Genomic DNA, 24,141 nt, shown 5'->3' on the forward strand with positions numbered 1-24,141 from the left:
TACAGATTACATTTTCTTATAGCTGAGCTATGTGTACGATTGGGTGGATTTCAAACACTGTTAGAAATTCCATGTTAATAGGGATTCTCATGGAACAGGATGATAGCTGCTGACAAGGTGGTGAGCTTATTTTTTTCTCTCTTTTTATTGTTTTATTGTTGGGTTTTGAGAGGTTATAAACTTCGAAGCCCATTCTTTTTTGTAATTTGAAATAACTCAGATGATTTGTTTAGAGCATGCTGTAAAACTTAACTCTTTGCTTTTGAGAAGGGGAAGGAAAGAGAGAAAAGTGTGTAGTGTGTGAAGCCTTTCAGGTACACTAGCATGCTTCTTTTTGTTTTGGGAAAGCTCACAGGTGTGGGATTTAAATACATAGTGGGTACTCTTCCAAGTTTAGAGCACTGCTTTTTAAGAGCATGTATACAGCAACCTCCCTGTCCAGCTAAAAAATAGGGTGTCCTTTTGGTCCAGGCTACTGCTTCAACAACCACAGGCTGCAGCTGCTGTTTCTTAAATATTGCAAAATTTTGTGCTTGTACTAGTGAACATTCTCTGAATGTAACAGATTATTAATTGTATATCTGCTACAATCCTACCAGCCCTGCTGGTACCTCTGCTGTGTACCTGCCCTGCCTGACATGACAAGCAGCTGTTAAGTTATAAACAGCAGTCCTATGGTTGATGTGAGTCATCCTGAGGCAAATGTCTGTTACCCGGAGCAGGAATACAACTGCACACAGAGTTAAAATAATAGCCAGGGGACTGTTATAATATGGTATGTGTGCCTGTGTTGGTGAAACTGGGAAGTATGTAGTGATATGTCTCAGAAACCTCTTGCAAAATGTAGTGTGAATGTGGCTATTGTGCTCCAAAGAAGGCTGGGACTTCTCCAACATGGATGTGACAGGGACATGCCTTCCAGCAAAGACATTGACGTTAATTTAACAAAGTCAAAAAATAACATAGCCAAAGCAGAAATCTATTTGGAGTTCTATGCTTAAGCTCCAACACATCAGGTCACAAATCAATTTCTGGCTGCTCAGATATGTCTGGTGATACATCTGTCCTAACTTTCATTTTCAAATGTTTGCTGTACACACTTGACCAGTGGTAGAATTATGTTCTCTTTTGAAGTGGGCCAACTATGTATCCAAGCATGCAAAACTTGTGAAGACAGAGAGTAATTAAGAAAAACATTCTGAGCTGATGGTCCAGAGATCAAACTTGACCCAAGAGAAAATGGGCAAGGCAAAATGCTGGATTTCACTCTGTATTCTGAGGTCTACCTGCATTTTACTAAAAACTCCCTGAACAACCAAGCCACCCTCCTGAAATGCGCAAGATTTGGACTCAAACCATCTCCGACAGTGAAATGTTTAGATTCTTGCTTTTCTGTGTTCTTGACCAGTGCTCTGAAAAAGATTTAGAGTGCAAAATATCTATATTACCAAAGTGCAAAAGGAGGCCCTTCCTATTAAGGATTTTTTAAGAGGTTTTTTTCTGATGATGGAGGGAACCTTGGTAGAAACAGAACTGTAGTTTTTGCTATCATCTGTTCTTCAGGGATTAAGTAATGAAAGCTTGAAACTAATCATAATAAAGACAAATGTGGATTAAAATATAGGTAAGATATAGTAGGTAAAAAGAACTAAAAGACATCTGTTAGAAAAAAAATTATTTTCAAGACTTAGAGTCCCATTTGAGCAGGGTGCCTAAGAGATACTGTCCCTGTAAATTTAAAATTCATTAAGGCTTCTACATAACTGATTGTTTTAAGAAAATATGGCATGGGTCAATTATAGTGCCCATCTTTTACTAAGAATCTTGTTAGAGGTTCTGAGTGGATGAAAACAGTAATTCCAGGGTACAAATTATGCAGGAACAGTAAAGTAGCTAGTTTAGACATGATTTTACAAAAAGGTTGAAATGAAGCAAATGACAATAAGGTTGTTACCTGTTGAACTTAATACCAGCTTCAGTCCACACAGAAACTGTCCCTTCTGTTCTGCTCCTGCATAGAAAGAGTACATTGTTAGAGCTCTGCTATGATCAGCTTTATTCAGAATGTGACAGAGGTGCACTAAGAAATACCAAAAACAGTAAAGAGAATAAAATTTCATAAGGTTAAATTACATCATTAATTTCTGTGGAAACTAGATATAAATTATACACTAAGGAGAGTCAAAATGGCATTTGCTAGAGAGTAAAACATCCTTGAACTGCTCACTCCTGAATATTGTCTGCAGGACCCCCATCTTACAAAAGGGTATAGTAAAAATGAAGAGGTATATTACTTATTGTAGAAAATGTAGGGAGGTATGCTGTAAAACAATACAGCTCTGACTATTTTGGCAAAGGTGAGATGAAAATGGATATTCTGTATTTTTTAAAGCAACAAGGGGGAACCCAACTGAACTATTTGGGAGCAGTTTTAAAATAAAAAAAGCAAATAAACATAGTTTAATTGTACAACTCATTGCTCCAAGAAGTTTTGAAAACTGAACGGATAAATAGATGCAAAGAGTGGTTTTACAAATACATTTAAGAAAGTTCTAGAAGTGGCTATTAAAACAGTGATGTGCTTTTGGTGGCTTTTGGTTCAGTAGATCCGTATGTCCAAGTTTAGGACAAAGTTTTTCTGCACCTATTAGGTAATGGGCCAGAGGGGCTTTGGGGGTATTTTGGTGGTCTCAATACACCTCTGCTGGGTTGACCCTTCCTCAACAGCTCCTGACTCCTTCTTGTTGTCACTGTGCTTTATGTGGTCACCTGGACAGGGAAGTGGGCCCAGAAAGGTGCTGCCCCACCTCCACAGGGCTTCCCTTTCCAGCCACAACCTGTTCTGACTTGCCTGCTTGAGTGGCCACCAGTGTTTGAGGCATAGCAATGCATTAACTCCTTAATGTCCAAGTTTCTATAAGATGACAACATTTAACTGGTTTTTTTTAACCAAAACATTTAAATTACATTTTATTCAGTATGGTGTTATCTAAAAAATAAAGTCTTGGAAAATTGGCAAATTGGACTCACATGAAGTATCTAAAATACAAGTACAGTAGGTACATTGGCAGAGTAGATGTATTTTGCATGTCAAGCCAGATCCAAGTGGATGCTGTTGGCTGTATATTCCCCACTGTAACCAATGTAAAGGTTTTGTAAGAGCACAGAGTACTTGGGTCCTGGCACTGTCCTACTCAAAGATATCTCTCACTGGTGAGCAAGCCCTCTCTGTGGAGCAAAACTCCCTATTCCCCTAAGGCATATCACATGTAGCCTCCATATGAACCACAGTGTGTTTTTGAAATACTTGTTCCTTACAAAAGGAAGTGGGGCTATGTGAACATAGCACCCAGAGAGGCATTCCTGGGCATTCTGTTATGCCAACAGGTATTGAGGTATTGTGACTCATTCCTACTCTGCTTTCAGAGTTGGTGGTGTTGAGCTATGAAAAGACATTTTTATTTCTCAAAGTTGGAGAGAGGTTATATAGCAAGCTGCTTCTATTGATACAATTAGATAATAGCAGAAAAAATTTCAAGGTTCAGATTTCTAGGCTGAAAGAATCTGGTATTCCTGCTGATGAAAAGAAGAAACTAGTCTTCCAAGACCACCCACCTCATCAAGGCTGGTTTTCGTTTCATTAAAAGCACTAGAAAACCAGGAAAATAAGACTGCATTTTAATCCCCATGAACTTGTCTGCCACATCACTCTAGAAACAAAATTCCCATTTATATATGGGAATTTGCAGAAAAGAAATCTCTTGAAACTGATCTAATGCTGATGTGATGAAATCCAGAAGGAAGAGGTTTTGACTGATTGTCAGAAATCACTGTTTCCTATTTTTCAGTTTGGAACATATGAAATGAGTTGAGCATGTTTTATATTTCCCAGAACTAGCAATTTTCAGTCTTTGGAAAGTTTTAGAGGGAGGAGCTCAGAGGTGCTGTGGGAGGGACTAAAATTCATATTAAAGTTTTGGCATGAGAGGGAGAATTGTCAGAGTAGAGGGTTTCTTCTGAGGTTTTGCTTTTTGTATTTTTTTTTTTTTTTCAATTTAGGATGATAAGTATTTATGTTCAGATTCTTCTAATAATTCTCTTTTGGAATACTGATTGTCAGATTATTCCCAGGATTGAAGAATGTGGACTTTCATGTTCTCAGGTAATCTCTAACTTGTTCTAATTTGCTGTCTATTAATATAGTAGTTATATACTGCCAAAATAATTGTAGGAAAATCAAGAAAGAAAAAAGGGAAAAATGTTTCAGCTGTCCTGAAAATTCACTTTATATTCCTATTATTCTGAATTTAGTATCCAAAGTGGCAAAAATGACTCTGAAAGGGGGTAGGAAAATGCATCTTTATACTGTTTGCAACTGCTGCTGTTAGTTTAAAATCTGTCTTTTGTATTTAAAAAAAAAAATTTTTGTTAATATTCATTACTTTTCCACAGTTTTTACAATAGCAGTGGTGCCAAAGAAATGTGAGAGGGAGGAATGAGAGGTTTCAAAAATTGCTAATTATGTTAGGAATATATGAAACACTGTCTTTGCTGTGAATAAATGAATTAAACATGAGAAAGAGTAAAACATGTTTTTAATTTCATTTCATTACTGAATGTAACTTTACTATTAAACTTAATGACTTCTGTATGTGCATGAAAGGAGTGTGAGCCATACCATCTCCTTAAGAGCTTTGGATTTTGTATTATTCCAAACATCCCCGCAAAGGGGCAGTATGGAGACACTCTGCCCTTGGCATGCTGAAACTGTAAGCACAGATAGAGTACAATGAAAGATAAATTAAAAAAAAAAAGGGATTAAATTATAGACAATCTGACTTTCAGTCTTAGTGGAGGAGGATAACTGTGAACTGGCTACAGAGAAGTGAAATTGATAGTATGAAAGAATTTGGCTGTCTGTATACACTTCTGCTTGAAGATGTCAGTCTTTAGGACAAGCACTGAGACATTCTAAAGATTGTTTAGATGTCGTGGTACTACCCAGATATTAAGTTAGTCCACGTTAAAGCAATTTATATTTAATATGGTTATCCTAGAAAAGGAGTAGGAATAAAGATACTTATAAAACACTAGATAGAGCAATAAAAGCCCTCACTATATTTAAATATTCATGCAGTATAGTTAATGCTCCTATATTCAAGCTCTGTAGTCTGTATCTACTTAGATGTTTCCAGAAGAATAAAATATAGCCATAAGAGATTAATCTCTTGATGTACATGAATACTTTTCAAGAATTTTTATGTACTTATGTTCATGAATGCAAATACACATGTATTTTAAATAATTTATGCTTCTTGGTCTGCTGCAATGAGAGTTTAAAATAGAAATGATTTACCATTCTAATTTATTCCTCCAAAGAGTATAGGAGTATTAGACTCAGCATGTAAAAATCAATATCAACCTATTTTGATTGGTTTCAGTCTAGGGGATAGGATTTACCTCTGGGGACCTTGAAGGGTGTCTTTCTCTGTCAAACCATAGGTATGTATGTTTCACAGGTTGATTCACTAATTGCCAGTAGGCACAGCCTTGAGGTTTGGCAGACTGGATCCCTTTCTTTACCTTCTAGAATGTGTCTTCTACTGAAGATTGATTAGCAGAAAACATGTTTTATTTTTCTTATTTACATGGGAAATGCATTGTTTCCAGTACAGCAGAATCAATCAATCAATCAGTCAATCAACCAATCATTTGTGATATTAGGGACAGGATTCAGTTCATGTTCTGTATGTGATGTTTCTGCTAGTTGTATTCAGTAGAATCTTGAATGTATTAATGACTTTTTAAGACAAAAATGTTTTCTCAGAGGGAACAATAATGACCTCAACAAGCTAAATTACTGCCAGCATAGTATTTTCAATCTAATGCAATGTACTTTAGCTGCATGAACTTTAGAATCTCATGACTGGCTTGTTAGAGGAAACTTCTTCCTTTTCCTTTGAAAATAACTTCAATTTCTCAGTATAACTGACCATAATTTGTGGGCTCAATCCAGCTCATGAGTTATTCTAAAAGGGAGCAGTGAATCTTCCCCATGATGTGTAACTCAGTGTTCTTCACAGGGGCACTAGTCAGGGGTTACAGTTTGCCTTTGTCTGTATGAAATATGTGTGTTCTCCCTTTTGCTGGAGCACATCAGATCACAAAGTAGAAACACAAATTGTTTCTAGCAATTTCCTTAATGTGATAATGAAATATTGTAGATCTAAAACTATCAGCGATTTCTGCAGCTGCTGTTCTTACAAGTGAATATTGTATAAAAATTGTTTTTTTCTTATGAAGTTTTTCCAGAAGTTTGTACAGTAAATTTCTCTCTTGCATTCAAACTTGAGGCTGTATGGTTCTTCATAATGCAATAGGGATATGAAAAGCAATTAATTTGAATTTTTCTTCATTTTTCAGACTATGGATATTGTCAGAAGTTTTTTAGCAGGTTTCAGAACTGAAACTGTTGGGTTTGACCAAAGACTAGACTTTAGTGTGGCTGTGTCCACTAGATATTTGTGAGCAGTTTTGACCCCACTGGGTACTCCTTATCAGAGTAAAGCTCTGGCTGTACTTAGGAGGGAAATAGTGACACAACCATTTGGAGGCATATGACATGCAAAATATCTGCATTGAACTTCTATCACAACTTTATGAATCATTCTTAGTTTAATATAGGCATTCAGCAAGATATCCTTACATGGCCTTGTGTAAGGCAATATTCAGGTTTCATTACTATAACACAAACTGTGCATCTGTTTAGTACAGGAGGAACAAAAAGACAACATTGGATATTTATCCCAGTATTATGTGAAATTTGAAACAGCATGAAAAATATACAGTTGTGGGTTGAATGATGGCAAATGAACAATTAAGCTTTTATGTGTTATGGTTTATTTATCCTTCTTTATTTTAACAGCTCGGCTTTAGAGGTCATGTGATATTCTAGTATTCAAAGATTAAATGCTATGGACATAGTGTCCATGCCCCACCCAATAGGAAACACAGTTATCAAGTAAGTTTCCCCATAAAAGCATAGGGGAATCCCAGCCTGCAAGTGAAACTGGATTTGTGCCCTACTCATTTTACAATCCACATTGTTTGCAGGCTGTACACAAAGAAATGGGCTTATGCCAAATTTGATTCAACAGCTGGTAAAGATCAAGAGCACTACATTTAAAAAACACTCCCCAGAATACTATGAAACATCATTTGTATTGTCTGCCATTAAATGCAGTAATGTTTCCAAAGTTTATGGATAAAGAAGGAAACACTAAACTGGGATTTCCCTCTAATTGTAAAGGTTATTGGCTGATAATTCTTGATATAACTGCTGCTTGTTCCTGCTATTCATAATCAAAATATGTGGTGTTTCCTTCCTGGATATTTATACCATGGATCAGTCAATTTTTGCTGCATACTACATACTGCAGAGCCAGTGATATAGTATGGCCCTTAGTCCACAAAGTCAACTGACATAAATTGGATTCTTTGTTCATTATTAAGCAATTAATATTTAAAAGTGACCCCAAGCCTCTAGAAAATAGACATGATAACATAGGTGACATAATTCAGTTGTTATCTAAAATTTGAATGAAAACATGATTTTAGAGATGGGAAATATATAAAGAGACTGATCAGAGACCTGGCTTTCTCAGGGTGAGTGAGGGAGATGGAGCATGAAATCCCATCATACGGATGCAATTCAACACAGACTGTTTTGGGTATGGATTGATATATCTGATGACTGAAGGAGATGCATAAGAATATAAACCATATCCTTTACTAATATTTGCTGAAGTGCAGTACAATCCATGAGAGCATGCCCTAGATGGAAAACCTAGGGTCTACTTCTCTGCCTGTCATCAAGTCTTTAAGTAATTTCATTTTCCTGGTTTTCACAAGTACCAAAGAGCTCTGACCTTCCTGTGTTGTGTGTCTTAATTATATGTTTTCATTAACTGCTTTGAATATTATGAGCACTTAACACATTAGATAAACAGTTAAGGTGCTTAATCATATTGAGTTATTGTATTAGAGTGATATTAACCCATTTGCTTGTATATCCTTTCTTGTTTTCTCTGCTGATACTTAGAAGAGAAATTTAGCACATTTGGGTGGCTTATCTCTTGGAATGTGTTTCACATTTGCTCTTTGGGTTAAAAATAGCTTGGCAATGATATAAGACAGCTTCCTGTTGTGTCCTATGCCACTGGTTGGTGGTGCCAATTTCCTCTCTCCCTGAAAAGGAAACAACCAGTCACAGGTTCAAACAGGGACTTCCTACAGTCTTCTCAGTGTTACAGCATGTACCACCAGCTCCTAGAAGAGAGGTGGAGATGGAGGAAGATCTGCAATTCAGAACTGGCAGAAAATGCAATGGTAGCTTTTGGGCTTTCTCCCCTTCCCTCTTCCTCAGGAACTCTGGAAGAAGGTTGCTCTGGTAAGAGACTAACCACTGGAATAGCAGGCCCAGAATACAAGCAGTCATGAAAGTTGGGGGCACAACTCAATAGGTGTTGAAACTGCTGCTGATAGAGTGTCTTGAAACTGAAACACAAGGCAGTGCTAGAAGCTTCACCACAAGACCTCAGCATCAGTTATGTGCAATCAGTATCCATGGCAGGAGACACATATTTAATAAACCCAAAATGGGATATATAAGCAAGCTCAGCACAAGATGGGAGCAGCTGGTCTTTATTATTGACAGTAAATTTTAGCTTACAAATCTTTCTCAGCCCTAATCTTAGGGATCTGATCTATCCTTCATCTCCAGTTGGACCCAAAACTAAGTAGTGGGTATTGAGACTTGGAAGTAGGTGCTTTCCACAGCCATCTGGCTCCTTTGCAGTTGGAAAAATACATGTAATTTGATCAAATCTGGGTGTGACAGGTTTTCTAGGAGTGGTAATAACTTTAATGAGACCACGTGGTGTGACCTAGCTGGAATTCTTGCAGTAAGGTCTAGGAATAGTTTAATTTGTACTTTTGTGGAGCTGGCAATGCTGTACCTGTTACATTGTCATGTCTGTTTATACTATTCCATTCTTCCACTCCTGCCAGAATGCCTGTGCATAGGAGAGAATCAGGGATGATGAAAAATGAGAAGGACCAAAAGTGGTCTGAAAGACTTCTTTCTAAGGATAGGTTTGGACACCCTCCTGGCTTTTTGGCTCAGCATTGAAATGCTAGGCTTTGCTGATGGATGGATGGATGGATGGATGGATGGATGGATGGATGGATGGATGGATGGATGGATGGATGGATGGATAACTTTGCACCTAAGAAAGGAGTTTCCTCCTATATCTCTCTAAAAGTAATTTGTTTCTGAGAGCCCTAAGTTTCTGTGTGCTGTGTTGTGGCTTGGTGGTTGTTCAAACCAGAATCCCACGTTTGAAGTTCTATGAGTTTTGTCACCATTATCCCCACAGTGGATCCCTAGGTCTTATATATCAGCCTGCTACAGACGTTCTCATAGTAGTCTTCATACTGTCAGAAAAATATATGTTCTTATAATTTTTTTCCTGATTTTGTTAACATTAATTGGCTATTTTTTGATAATCAGAAAATTGTTTGCCATCTTAAAAGTACAAACCAGAAAGTATACCCCAAACTGCTGTGTGTTGCTGAGGAAATTCCAGACCAACTCTGAACTACTTGTCTGGGAATGATGATGGAACCAGTAAATTCTGTATGCTCAGTTGTGATACAGACATATCAAAGCACTACCCCTACATTAACAACCATAGGAATTCACTGGACCAGAATTTTCTGAGGTCATGAATAAACTGGAAAATCACAGTAACTAATGATGCTGAGCACTGGGATAGATCACCTGTGGAGCTTATAGAGATCTGCACACACACTAAGAAAATATAGCCAAGATATGTCTAATCTAGTTCATGTCTCAGATAAAGGTCATTCTTCCTGAGCAGAAATGTAGAGTAGATGCCTTCTTGAGTTTTTTTCTAAGACAAGTATCTTTGCTTTCATTCATTCATCCTCTTCTCTTTTGCAGGATCTACAGATGGTCCTTCAAGTAAAATTTGACTTAATCCTTTGTAACAGTCAGCAGAGCCAAAGAACTGTTTTGCTCTATGGCATGTGCTGTCCTTCTGGCATGCAAAATACAGCACTTGCCATGAAAACTGTACAGGACTTGCAGTCTCATTCAGGAAGTGCCTATGCAAAAATGAACAGAGTTATAGTTTTAATTTGCAAATTACCTGTGGCTCTTTCTCTTGCAAGGAAATGTTTCAACATAGTTGCTTTGAATAAGTGTGGTAAATTTCAATAATTTCTGGAAAACTGTTTGTCTTGCTATTGCCTCTACTTGTCTGCATATTTTCAGAGAATATGAATCACATAAACAACACTGTACAGTTCTACATGTGCATTCAATATCTTTTGTTGGAAAAACTATATCTAGTTTTATTTTTCCCCTTCATCCCTACATATATGCAAGCTTCCTTCATCTTTTTCCCACTTCCTCACGTCCTTGACTGCTGTTCTTTTTCCTATGACTGCAATGATTTTTCTCCTTTGCTTTTAGAATTTTGATATCTTTGTTATAATTTTTCATAATTGAAGTTATCATTATAGTGTGATGCTTCATGCTTAGTTTTGATAAGGAATATCTGTTGTTTGGGGTTTTGCCTCCCTCATTTTCAACATATTATATTTATATATGATACAATATTCAGAGCATGGTCAGATGTGTTACCATTCAGTCTGCCTTTGTGGCTTATTTTCTCTTCCACTTAGAGGTCAAAAATCATATACAGTTTTTAAGCAAATGTATGGCATAGGTGGTTTTTGGTAAGTGCTGTCATTAAAAATGAGGCATAGTATGAAGCACCATATAAAAGTAGTGAACACTAATGGGTTTATTTAGCTGATGTAAAATTTGTAGAATCCTGCTTCTTTGGAAGCCCTTCTCTTGGACCTCTGCCTCTTTTAACTGTCTCTGCTAAGTTTAGCAACTACAGGAGCAAATACAAGGAGGATACATTATATAAAGGTAAGCTATCTGATTATTCCACAGTTTGTTCCCCCTTCCCCATGCCTCCACAAAATTATGGTTAACAGTAAAATTTTGAGAAATAGACAAACGTAATGACATTTCAAAGAATTAATTTGTTTTGTATATGTTTTATTTCTCTTTAATTTAATTAGCCTCTCTATAAATTATCTCAAACTGCAAATATTTCAGCTACAATACCCACTAGGTATTTTCAGTTGGGTTTCTCTACACAGTGAATTTTGAATTTTTGAAATTTCTCATGTACTCACACAGCTAGTTCTTTCAGGGAAAGGTGTTTTTGGCTTTTGTTGCTCATGATAGGAGAGCAAAGGCATGTATGTAGGGATACTGGTATAGGGTTTCTGGTGAAGAATTCAGACTTTCAGACATCATAATAATACAGATATGAATAGCCAGGAAATAGTCCTCTCTCAAAAATTTCCAAGAATACAGCTGCAAAAACTTTTATGTACTAAGATTTCCCTCATTTCATTGTGGCTAGAATGTTTCTGTAACTCAAGCAAGCACTATTAGAGCCAATCAGGCATGTTTAGCATTGTCTTTAATAGAAGCATTTCCTTAACTGATCCTGTGGCCCCAGGCAGGAATGCAGAAACCTCCCAGGACAGTCATCTGAGACTACCATGGCTTCTACCATGTCCTGTGGGATCATTTGTATGGCCTTGCATCCTTACACAGCAGAAGCTAAGGCTAGAATATAAACAAAGTCAACACTAAAAATTACTTCTCATCTGAAAGAGCTATAATCAGGGTAGTTCCATTATTATTTGGATTTGAAATTTTCTTCTGTTTAAGGAGAAGAGAGAGAAACATCATTTTAATTGAAGTTACAAAACACAGAGACGTGCTCCTGCTTTGTAGGGAGACTCAACCCTGAAATGTGGCCTCCAAAGGAACTGTTATAAGAAATTTTTGCCAAGTGTGCTATGTTATTCTAAATTTTAGTATGAGTTTGTGATCCATGTTGGCAGAGTTAGCAAGTTCTTTTTTAAGTTCCTGCATCTCCAACATTTCAGGGTACAAGATTCATCCATTTTGGGATGCTGCTGTGTTCCTGTGATTCGAGGTTATTAAATACAGATTCAGTGGAGATCATGAGAAAGCATTAGAGACTTGTCAGGGCAGTATGAGAAACGTGCATGCTCAGCATGGTGCTGCAGCAGGAAAGGCAAGGGAGAAAGTTAAGCACCTGGTTAGTCTGATCTCCACTCTCTAGAGCCCACAACCCTGAGTTATGAGCCAGAGTTTAATGTTCTCTTTGTGGAGCAGCTGCTGAGAGCTACTCTTTCAAAGTTTCAGTTTCTGGTTTGTTTTGTGCTGACTGCTTAGAATAAAATATAAGTAGGAAACAGATCTCCCATGTGAATGTCGAAAGCACTCAATAAACTCAGCTTAAAAATTTCAATGTGTCTTCCCTGTCCTTCTCTCAGACCAGAATTCTTCCATTTCCCCTCTGTATATTCTGACTGCTTTGACAGGAGGCCTGGGAAACCCTCTCATTTAGCAGGCAGTGTGGTAAACAGGTAACTCAGAACTGCTGTTTAAGGGGGATGTTGAATCTGGTGGTCCCTTGAGATAAGAACTTGAAAGCTGGAGTTTAAAAGCTGGAAAATCCCCACATTCTGATTTCCTCTTCTAGTATTTACAGTATGAAGGAGGCTTGAGCTTTGTTTTGATCTGTTGCTCTGAATTCTCCAGCCACCTGCTATGCTAGGTGATGTGGTTGTGTCTCACTGTGAGTGTCTGCTATCCCTGCCATGAGCTAGAGGTCATTCCAGGGTCATTCTAAACACCAAGTTGCATGCATCCAGGGATATTTCAGATCAGAAAAGGAAGTGTCTAATGAGCTTAGGTGCCTCTAGTGTTGTGTGGCAATTTATTGGGTATTATGGATCATGGTGCTGTGCTGAGATTACCACAGTTTGCTTAGATTATATTTCAGGTACCTAAGCCCTCTTTTAGATTTGGCTGATTTAATCCTTTTGAAAATGGCTGAAAGCTTTGGGTTTATTTCACCACCCACTAATGCAAAATCCTCACAGAGAAATTGCCTTACTTGGGAATGATGTGACCCTTTTCTCACAGGCAAAGCTGATGTTTGCACAGGTGTGTTGGGTTTGTGAAATTTTGGCAGCTTCTTCTGTAAGAAGCTTCCAGCCAGTTCCATCGGTGATGATGGTATCCTCTGGGATATCAGCTTTCTGTTGTCCCCTGATGGAGCAGGTGGATGCCTTAAGGAGGCTGGGACCCTGTGGGAAGCTCAGCCTGGAGCAGGCTCCTGGCAGGACCTGTGGCTGTGGAGAGAGGAGCCACACTGGGGCAGGTTTGCTGGCAGGATTTGCGACCCTCTGGGGACCTGCCCTGCAGCAGTCTGTTCCTGAAGGACTGCACCTTGTGGAAGGGCTCCACTCTGGAAAAGTTCATAAAGAACAGCAGCCCATGGGAAAGAATCACTTTGGAGAAGTTCTTGGGGGTCTGTCTCCTGTGGGAGGTCCCCTTGCTGGAGCAGAACAAGGAGCAATAGAATAAGGAGTGCTCTCCCTGAGGAGGAAGGAGCAGCAGACAATGATGCTGTGATGTGTGATGAACTGACTGCAGCCCCCCTTCCTTCTTCCCCTGCATTGCTGAGGGGGAGGAGGTGAACAAATCAGGAGTGAAATAAAGAAGGGAGGGATGGGAGGAAGGTGCTTTAAGTTTTGTTTTTTATTTTCTCGTTAACTTACTCTGGTTTTCATTGGGAATAAATTAAACTAATTTCCCAAGCTGAGTCTATTTTGCCTGTCATGGCAACTGCTGGATGATCTCTCCCTGTTCCTATCTCAAACCAGGAACCTTTTGTTACATATTTTATTCCCTGTCCAGTGGTGGAGGAGAGTGACAGAGTGTCTATGGTGGGCACCTGGCATTGAGCCAGGGGCAACCCACCACAGTAGGCAAAAAAATTTACCCCCACTTGCATCAGATTCAAAGATTATTCAAATCAGTGGAATGTGTCCCACCCAACCATACAATTTCTGAATGTGAGCAGTGTGGCATCTTTCATTTATAAATCTCACAGTGTACAGCTCAGCACTGTGCTCTGCTCCTGGGACTGACTTTAGACATAAATTAAACGAATAGTTGCCTAGAGCAAAACAGTGAGGGCTTTGCTGTGTATGCCAGAACACTGGAAAGCCAGGCCTGCAGTGTATCTCCTCTTTTTGCTGAGCAATAGTGTTAGGATATATGAGAAGACACTAACTGGAATAGAAAAGTATCTTCAGGCAAAAATAAACATACATATTCCAAAATGAAATAATTTCTGTCTCCAGCAGCAGGAGGAGCAATTCTGTCCTGGAGAGTATTTTCTCACAATCTTCACTTGAATTTTTTTTTTTTTTTTAGTTTTTTTGTTTTTTTTTTTTTTTTTTTTTTTTTTAATTTTTTAACAGGTTTTTTTTTTTTTTCCTCCTTTATCTTTTTAATTTTTTTCTGTGGCAATCTCACTGCCCACTGATTCTGGTCACCTCTGAGACTGCTAGTCTCAGTTCTGTCAGTGTTGCCAAGGGATCTTTTCCCTTGTGACCTGTGCTACAAAGATCATTATAACATCCTAACCTCAAATCACAGGATATCCATGGTTGTCTGGAGGGATTGTGGATTCTGTGTCCTCCAGTTTTTCACGAAATGACCAGAATAACTGATAACTTGATCTTGTGCTGGTGACAGTGCTACTTCCAGCATGAGGCTGGGCTTGGTGACCTTCAGAGACCCCTCCCAGCCTACATTTCTTTGATTCCATTTTATCATCCCCTGTATGAGATCTCCAGTAAGTAATTGAAATAATTAATGTTGTCTCAGTGTCCCTGTCTCATTGTTATACTAGAAGTGCTGATTTGGTAGATTAGTTCTCCTTTCATGTAACTGAGTGGTCTGAAATTTTTGACACTCTGTGTATGGGGTGGTGCTGATTTATACCAGCTGAGGGTATGGCAGTCAAAGTACATTTTAATTTTACTGTGTCTATTGTATGCTATTCTGTTTTGTTAACAACTTGTATTAATATTGTAGGAAACATGACATCAAAATGATTGACAAATTTTGGTTGTTTTTTTGTTTGGTTCTTTTAATTTCTGAAAGAAAGAAGTTAATGCATACTGTTGCTTCAAGCAAATTCTGTTTCTCATCCTGGAGCTGAAGCATACAATAGAACAGCCAGCTTTTATTTCAGGCAGTCATAGCTGCCTTTGGTCCAATAAATTTAAAAGCAAGTGGTTTATATGTAGGTCCTTTTTTTTATCTCAATATTACTTTTAAATAAAATTAATTAGAAAAAATTAGAAGCAGGGAATATTCTTCCCAGTTGAGAGACCTCAAAGCAACATTGTTTTGTCTGGCTATTCACTTATAGAATAAATGTATGTCACTGCCAAGAGTTCTGAGAAATTACTGGGCTTCTAACTCTTGCAGTTCTGCTCTGTGAAAGGGATTCAGCCATGCAGGCACTGCAAGGACCAGAAGATATTATATTCCACATGCAGTACTAATAGCATATGGAACAGTGCAGTTAGAACATAGGAACAGGATTCCTCTGCATCAGTACAGTGCAGGAGGAAATGCACACAGCCTGGAAGACGGCAATCCCTGTTAAACCTGACTAGCAGCAGGAAAACAGAAGGGAGCTCCTGCACTCCTGAAGGGCTGCTAGGCTGTGATGGAGGTGTTTGCTTGTGACAAGGAGCAGGCTGAGGAAGACAGGGTCTGTACCTTGGCATTTACAGGTGAAATGGAAGGTGGTGCAGTGACAATTGGTAACAGTCTCTGCTTGAGATCCCAGTGAAATCTTACTGGAGAGTGCCCAGAATCTTCAGCAAACACAATCATGCCTTCCCTGTTTGTTAATGGCTTTCCCTGATGAGCTCAGAGCACATCCACAGAGCATTAACACAGCCAGATGTTACCTGCTCTGCTGGACTCCAGCCAGCTCTCATCCAAAAAGTGCATGACCTCATTAGCACTGTACTGGGCTTCAGCTTGAGATCCCACTTCTCAGCAGCAATTATTCTTTCAGATTCAATGATGCACTAATGTGATAGGATGTTTTATATTCTGCTTGGAACACACAGGGACAAGACCTGGAGATGGATAATGTGTAGACATGACTCAGATGTCTTGCTTTTAGCATTCTATAAAACCATCTAGCAGCATCCAGGTGTTTTTATAGTTTAAAGTAGTCCAAAATAATGCTTGGCCATAAGTTTGTTTGCCTTTTTCTTTTCTGCATGGATAGCAGTCCAAATGTTTCCATCTATAAAATCTTAGTGATCCCACTGCAGGCTGCTCACATGTATCAGATCACCACGTTGTCAGTAAAAGCTGAAGAACAACTTCATGGTTTGCCAAAAATTGAAAATTATCATTAGTAAAATAGTTTTACCTTGGCAATGAGAATATTTACATGTGATGTCAAAACAAATACAGATGCTCCTTTAGAGAAAAGGTCTTTTGAGGGCACTGTATCAGCAGTACTAACCACGAATTTTTAACAGTTCTAAATTTTCATATTAAGTGGATTAATCATTGCAATTTCTCTCGTTCTTGGTAAATATAACCACAGTTTTATTCACTTGCCAAGTGTGTTTCAGGGGTCTATTATTTTTCCTTTCTACTCATTTCTAATAACAAGCTGTTTTGTATAAATACTTGACCATTATATAATTAAGTCTTCTTTCAGTGGGACAGGAATCATTATGTTAACATAATATGCTTTCTTTTACTGTAAAGAATTCTGTTTCCTAACATTTGGTGAGATAACTACAGCAGTGACCTTTCTAAGAATATAATGAGAAAAGTTCTATGAGATTCCAGTTCCCACTACCATCAATGATGTGTAAATTGTAAAGGCATTATGGTCTTTACCTATGAAAGGAAAGCTAAAACATACTCAGTTGTTTCCCTCCATGAAATAATCCCTAGGTAATTTCTGGGGCTGAATGTCTCTGTGAAAGGAGTTGCAGTGATTTGTTGATGGTCTGTGGAACTTTTGATACAGATAGAGTGCTGAATCCTCTCTGTTTCCATACAAAATTCTTTAAATGGTGGGGATGCATATAATTTTGACTGTGGCTGTCCACTGCTCAAAGAACTTTTCCTTATGGAGGTGACTGAGGTCACATTGACATGCCAGATTTTTTACTAGAGGCCATGAGAAATCATTGAGACTCTAATGGACCAGCATCTGTGGGTCCTCCCTCTGTGCACTGAATGGGCAAAGAGCTGAAGAAAGGAAAGCTGCTGTTGGACTGCTTACACAGACAGGGTCAGTAGCTTCCCCTCTGTGGTGGAGGACATGGCATGGCTGTGTTCCCAGCTGAGACAAAGATTAGTATGACTTTACAAGGCACAAAATAAACCATCACTGCTATGGGTGGTTCTGGTCACTCCATTAGGACAGAGACACTAAAGTAGAAGCTGCTGAGAAAGGTGTTTGTAAGAAGGAAGATCTAATTTATTAGAGAGGAGTAAAAGAGCTTGGCTTTTACAGCCTCACAAAAAAAGCTGAGAAAAGGTATATTACTGGTTGCTGATAAATGGAAAGTAAATTCCAGGATGGGAAGCATCTATTTAAGTGAAAAGATAATGAGCACAACCAGAAGTTAGTGGAAGCTAACCATTATTGTGTGCATGTAAGAAATTAAATGGCTTGCTGTAGACAACAGGTCTTCTGGAATAGCCTTGGCTCTCACAGCAGTGCACATGAAAGCCTGGCATTTTAAAATAATGCTTCACGAGTTTTTGAAAGGGATTAGATTATATGGTACCCATGGTTATCAGATGACTTTACTCAGTGATCTGGTACATGCTTCCTATTTGTGTGCAGAATAAGATGGATTTTTGCAGAGTATCTCCTCTCTATTGGAAATAAAACAAGAATGTTCAGATTAATAATTTTTATTTAGCCCTTTGGCTAAAATTTGAACATCAATGATTGCAAACCCACTATTTCCCTGTTGTAAAAGTACATAGAATCCCATGCTTGCTTTAATGGTGGTTAAATAATAGAAATTGTTGGAATAGACGGAAACATCAGAATATAGTCATGTTCTTTTCTCTCTGCCTTCTCTGCAAACTGAACCTAAAGTAGTAATGTAACTAATAGCTTTGCCAGTAAGCACCACTCAAAAGGGAGAAAAACTCTTTGTTCTATATTCACTGAGTAATGTAGGTATCTTCATGAATGGATGTTAAATGTCTGACAGCCTGGTCCCAACTAAAGCATACATCTTAAGGCATTTTCAGGCTTCTTACTATTCCTTGCAGAGTTGTGGAAGAGCTGCCACCAACTCTTCTATGAGCCAGTTACAACAGAAATAACAGGTGGACTGTGAACTCAAATTTTCCTCAGACTTTTTTCTGCATGACAGAACATACAGGGAAGAATTTCCACAATTCTGCACTTGATTTAGTGCCGGAAGATATGAGAGGAAATGGGAAGCAGATTTGATCTTGTTTCTTTTTCTTGGCAATTTTAATTCATGAAAACACTCTCTGTGCCCCCTAATCCAAGTCTTCCTCTGCTGAGCTCACTCTCTTCTCTACAGTCATTAGAACAATGGGATGTACAATTGTCTTAGTTTAAGGAGAAGCTGCTGTGCTAGCTAAAAAGTTGGCACCACATCTTCTATTCAGAATGCTGCATGCTGGTGGTGTCTGTTCAGATAACCTCTAGCTACAGTTGAGCAATACCACAAATGGGGAAAACCCCAGAGAAATAGGAAAATCCCTAACTGTTTGTGCATTGTGTAAGTATATTTTGCTTAGGCTCTTTGCCAAAGAAGATATGAATCAAAGATTCTCCCTGTATATGAGTAAAAAGTACTGTCATGTTCAGGATCTTATTTTTGCATAAAAGATGCCCTTGGCATTTGTGAAAGGGGAAGAAAATTTCCATTCTGGTTTTAGTGTTATGTTTTTCTATTGCACTCATCACTGAAAATTCCTGAAAACAAAAGATATAGAAAGTGGGAGAGGAACTTGGTTAATTCATTTGAGTTTTTCTTTCAGACAAATGGTCTCCTTGGACTGTTTTGCAAAATGATTGTAAAAGAAAATACCACCCCCACCCACTTGGTATTGTACAATAAAAAGAAACACTTCTTAAAAACAAATTGGACTGTGAGCAAATGTTGCTGTAACTGGCAAGTGTTTGTGCAAATACTTGATAATTTATGTAAACCTTCCCAACAACTCTTCACCCATAACACAACTGAGTGCCCAAGAATGACAAAACTTCTCCCTACCAGAACAAAAGTCACAGAAGGATATTTCCTTCCTGTGGAAAAGACACTAAAATTAATGTAAGAGTTCAGATGATAGGATTCCTCTATAAAATAGTGAAAACCAGTAATTGATTAGGATAGACTAAAAGGTATAAGAGGACTTCTTCATCATGCCACAACCTGCGGAAGTGGGTGTTTTTGTTTTCCCCCTGCAATATATGTAATTTAATAATTTTACATTCAGTTTTCATTTTTCAGGTATCATAACAGGGGGATGACTTTCTCTAATTAAAAGGCTGTTCCTCTGATTTTTGTGGGATTTTTTTTGTTCTTTAATTCAGAGTGATCTTGATCTTTTAATATAATTTTTGCACTAAGGTTTTAACCAGAAAGAATGGTTAGAGAAGTTAAAGATGGTGTTCTAAGAAATTTTGACTGGCAGTTAGGAACTCTGTCAAGCCACCTAACCAAAATATTTTCAACAGTCTGGCTGCAAAATGGGAAGTTAAAAATATGGAAGTAATTTGCTGAATGATCAGCCTCATGAGATATTAATTTCTTCCAGTAAATGACTGAGAAATTAGTTGATCCAGCAGTTGGGTTTTCTCAATAAAAAAGTGAAGTCCCTAATTCACTCACTTGATTTTTCAGTAATTTTGTATATTTGGCTATTCTAATTCCTAGGGCCATAGAGAACCTCAAGTAAAGTAACTCAATTCAAGTTTTCTTGCAGCACACTTCTGCAGGATTTAATAAAAAATAATTTAAAATTAGGACTTTGAAACAGCAGTTAAAAGTCCAGTAATTTTATATGAGCTGGCATGTTTCACTTCTATTGGCTTAGTGTTGCACAAATAGTTCAGAAAACTATAGTCTTCTTTTTACTGATGGATGTGCACTGGGAGCATCACCAAACTCCCAGTGAAGCTTATTTTGGGGGGAAGGGGACAGACATAGTAAATGAATAACAAGTATTTCTTTGATACAGCAGCAATTAATTCTTATCAGTTACCGTTTTCAGTTCTTCTTGGGGATTTGATAAAATTATTATACCATTTAAATAGAAGTATCCCAGTTTTAGAACAGTTTTGTAAAGAAGTTTAATATACTTTATAGGATCATAAAATGATGTGGGCTGGAAGGGAACTTTAAAGATCATCTAGTGCCCTGCAGTGAGCAGGGATAGCTCCAACTGGATCAGGGTGCTTAAAGTCCCATCCACCCTGGCCTTGAATGTTTCCCCACCTTCACTGTAAGACTTTTTCTTACTTATGTCTGATCTAAATCTACTCTCTTCTAATTTAAAACCATCACCCATTGTCTGCTTGCAACAGGCACTAATTTGAGTGTCAATGTATTATGCTGTAGAAGCAACCAAAACAATATCTCTAACAATGTCATAAATAATTTTTCTAATCTTTGGTCTATGACAGTGTATAACCACATCTGTCTTATTATAAAATGTAGTTTTAAATACCACCTTTTATACATTTGCACTTTTTTAAACTCAAAGTAACAAATAGTAAAAGATGACAACTTATATCCAAAACTGATTGTTAAAAAAAAGAAGCTCCAAAAGGACAGAAGAATGAGAACTGATACAGGTTAGACAGTGGTCACTGGTTTTCTAAAAGCCTCCTTTAGGAAGGAGCTTATTTAGATTAATGAGAAGCTGTCATGAAGGAGAGGACACACTTCTCAGGTACCCCAGGCAGCTGCCACAGGGGAGTGAACATGCTGCCATTTCTCACCTGCAGCAATAATACAGTTTTGCTCTACAGCTTTGTTTGTGAGGAGCACAGCATTCCCTGTGGATGAAAGCCTCCTGGAAAACCAAGCAATAGTTATTTTACAATGTGCTAATGGCTTGCCCAGGCTGTAGGCTCTGTGTTTCAATTCAAGAACGTCTAAATGTCCACCAGAAGACTTTTGCTGGGTCTAAAACTCATGGATTGTTGGCTTGTTGACAAGATCCTAAAACGTTTTAAAAGTCTGAGAGCTTCCATCCCATTTGAGAGCAGAGGAGACAAGGCAGTGCCTGCTACTCTTGTGGGTGTGATAAAAATATCTCTGTCAACAGGATGCTGCTTTTAAAGGAAAGAAAATGGGAACGTATATTCTAAATGCAAAAGAATACTGGTACAAGGCTTATGCCAGAAACTTGAATGCCAGAACAGCAGCAAACAGTATTTGCTGGCTAAGGAATAGCCTTTCTTTAGAATGTCATGCTTAGCAGTCAAAGTAAGATTTGTTATTTTTGTACTCTACAAAATTTTAGTGTGTGGTTGCATGTTTATTTTACTGGGAAAATGGATGCAGTCTGGCTGGAAGCTTACTAAAATCTCAGTGCCAGGTTCATTTTGCCTCTTAAAAAAGACACTTTCCCTTGAACACAATAAGTACTGTGGCTGAGTAAATTAATTTTCAGTCTTCTAAGCCAGTTGTCAGAAATAAGTCCTATTTCTAGACTTCATTTGCAATTGCCATAATGCTTCCTTTCTAGTGGGATCTTCTAAAAATCATATAATATTCAATAATGTTCTAGATATCTTCCATTATAAAATCATGAGTTTCTTTGCTGTGGTATGAACAAATCCATCGTACAGTTTAATGAAGTAATGCATAAACTTTTGGTCAGTAGGAATGGCAGTGCTTGATAAAAATATGTCTTTATTTGATCTTATACTTGTTAGAACAATTACACAACTCGGTGGAAATATGTGAAAATGAGGATAATGCTGATCTTGTGTCCCCATGCGTATCAGGCTGCCATATGCAGGCCTGATGTGCTTTTCCACTGTATTTAAAAACATTTTTTTAACCTTGAAAATTATTTCTGTTGTGGACTATGAATATATTTACCTGTTTAAGGTATGTTTACTTATATACAATGATTGAGTAATATTTATTTTTATTATTATCTCAGCTCTTACAATATTTTGTTTCTGTTTCCAGGGGATTCACTGTAAAAGCAAACCTTCCGGTGAGTACACATCATTCACCTTTTTTACTGTGTTTGTTTTTAAAGATAATGTTTGTTATTAAAGATATTAAATCCACTACCCTAGTGATATCAGATCACTGTCATGACAGGGTATTTACCATCAGTTCTTTTGTAAAAAACATTGGAAATTGGTAGGTTTTGATAAATAATAGGTTAATAATGACAATTGCTTTATAATTTTCCTTACCATAGTGAAGGAAAGAGATTTTGCTAAGTCATTTTACATGTTTTTATTCCTCTTACTCATTACTGATATTGCCTATAGTAATAATACAGGGGCTTGAATTGCCTGAGGCTGAAGCCTCCATCACTCACTCCTCCAGTTCACACAGTCATTTGCAGGGAATACGAGGCAGCTGCCTCACAAACAGTCCCTCTGAGAGGACAGTCACAGCCCCTCTGAGAGGACAGTCACAGTCCCCTCTAAGAGAACAGTCACAGTCCCTCTGAGAGAACAGTCACAGTCCCCTCTAAGAGAACAGTCACAGCCCCTCTGAGAGAACAGTCACAGTCCCCTCTGAGAGGACAGTCACAGTCCCTCTGAGAGGACAGTCACAGCCCCTCTGAGTGGACAGTCACAGCCCCTCTGAGAGGACCATGCTAGTTGGGGGCTTAGCTCTGAGCACTGCTGGTGCCTTTCCTGAATCCAGGTGGCAGTGAGTACACAGACAGAGAGAAGATGTGATGCTGAGCTCAAGCATGTGAGATGCTGATGCTATGGCATGGAGCATGACCTGAATGTCAGCTGGCACGAGCTCCTTGCTCAGAATGCATGGCATTTATGGCATTGTGCTGAGGTGGACAGAAGGAATATGTGTATGGAAGTGATGCAGTTAAAAGTCCCACCAGGAAAAACCTCTAGTCTTCTGTCAGTCAGCAAAGTGAACATTTGGTGGCTGGTTCAAGGATTGTGAATGAATATTGTTGTGAATGAATCTTCTAGTTGAAGCATGTCTTTACATCTTTGAGCAGTACAGGCTGAGAAAATAAAGCCCTTCAGCCTGTTCTCAAAGGGAAGGACACCTGAAATTCTGTTGGTTATGAGTTAAAATCTGTGCTGGGTGTTACACAAATGCAGATCTAGATTAGTGGAGACTCACAGGTACCACGAGGTGGTGATTCATTCCATCCATTTTAGGACAAGGGGATTTATATGCTGGGAGAGAGGCAAGAGGGGTTGTCATTCTCCATTGACTGCCAGAGTTGCACAGATCACAGACACTGCCTGGGAGTCATCTGGTCCAACCCCTGATGCAGGGGCATGCAGATGATGTATGTCAGATAAGCTAGATGTTTCACTCTTAATTGGAAGGGCAGTGAAGGATTTGTAAACTCAAGATCTATATCTTTGAAATGCATAAAGGTGGTTGTAGGTTTTTCAGTGCTGTCTGGAAAAAACTTATCAGCTATCTTAAACACAAGAAACATGTAGGATAACTGAGTCTTACAGGGGTGATGAAAAAGTATTTTTTGTCTTCATCCTAATTCACTTGTGCAACAGTGGGTGTATACTCCTTTGCATACCTTCTTTTCTATATTATTTTTAAAAATGATTTATTTGAGGTAAAATTACCTTAAAAGACCTTAACTCTATAGCAGAGGACCTTTGCAGTATTAATTTATTTTAGCTGCAACAAGAAGATATTTCCTAAAATTCGCAACTACCACCTTGTTAGTATTTGGCAGTGTGGCTTTGACTCTGTCTTCTTCCTCCTGCTCTTCTAGACTGTTAGGTAGCACATAAGAACTACTGTAGTATTTGAAATTCACTGTAATATAGCCGTACATTGATATCAAAATATTGATGGTTTTTAAAAAATTGTATTTTC

At 38.2% G+C, this 24,141-nt stretch overlaps 1 protein-coding gene across 3 annotated transcripts in view; it reads left to right on the forward strand.

The window, feature by feature from the left end:
* Nucleotides 1-3,978: 3,978 nt before the first annotated feature.
* IL17REL (interleukin 17 receptor E like) overlaps nt 3,979-24,141 on the forward strand; it is a 42,377-nt gene continuing 22,214 nt past the window's right edge. For 2 of the 3 annotated variants that reach the window (XM_079305140.1, XM_079305139.1), the window contains exons 1-2: nt 3,979-4,162; nt 22,264-22,291. In XM_079305140.1, the coding sequence (XP_079161266.1) occupies nt 4,061-4,162; nt 22,264-22,291 (130 nt within the window). In that variant the 5' untranslated portion in view covers nt 3,979-4,060. The remainder of the gene's footprint in view (nt 4,163-22,263; nt 22,292-24,141) is intronic. The other variant, XM_079305138.1, reaches the window with a different exon arrangement.

The sequence above is a fragment of the Erithacus rubecula genome (assembly GCF_903797595.1).
Source record: "Erithacus rubecula genome assembly, chromosome: 4".
NCBI lineage: Eukaryota > Metazoa > Chordata > Aves > Passeriformes > Muscicapidae > Erithacus > Erithacus rubecula.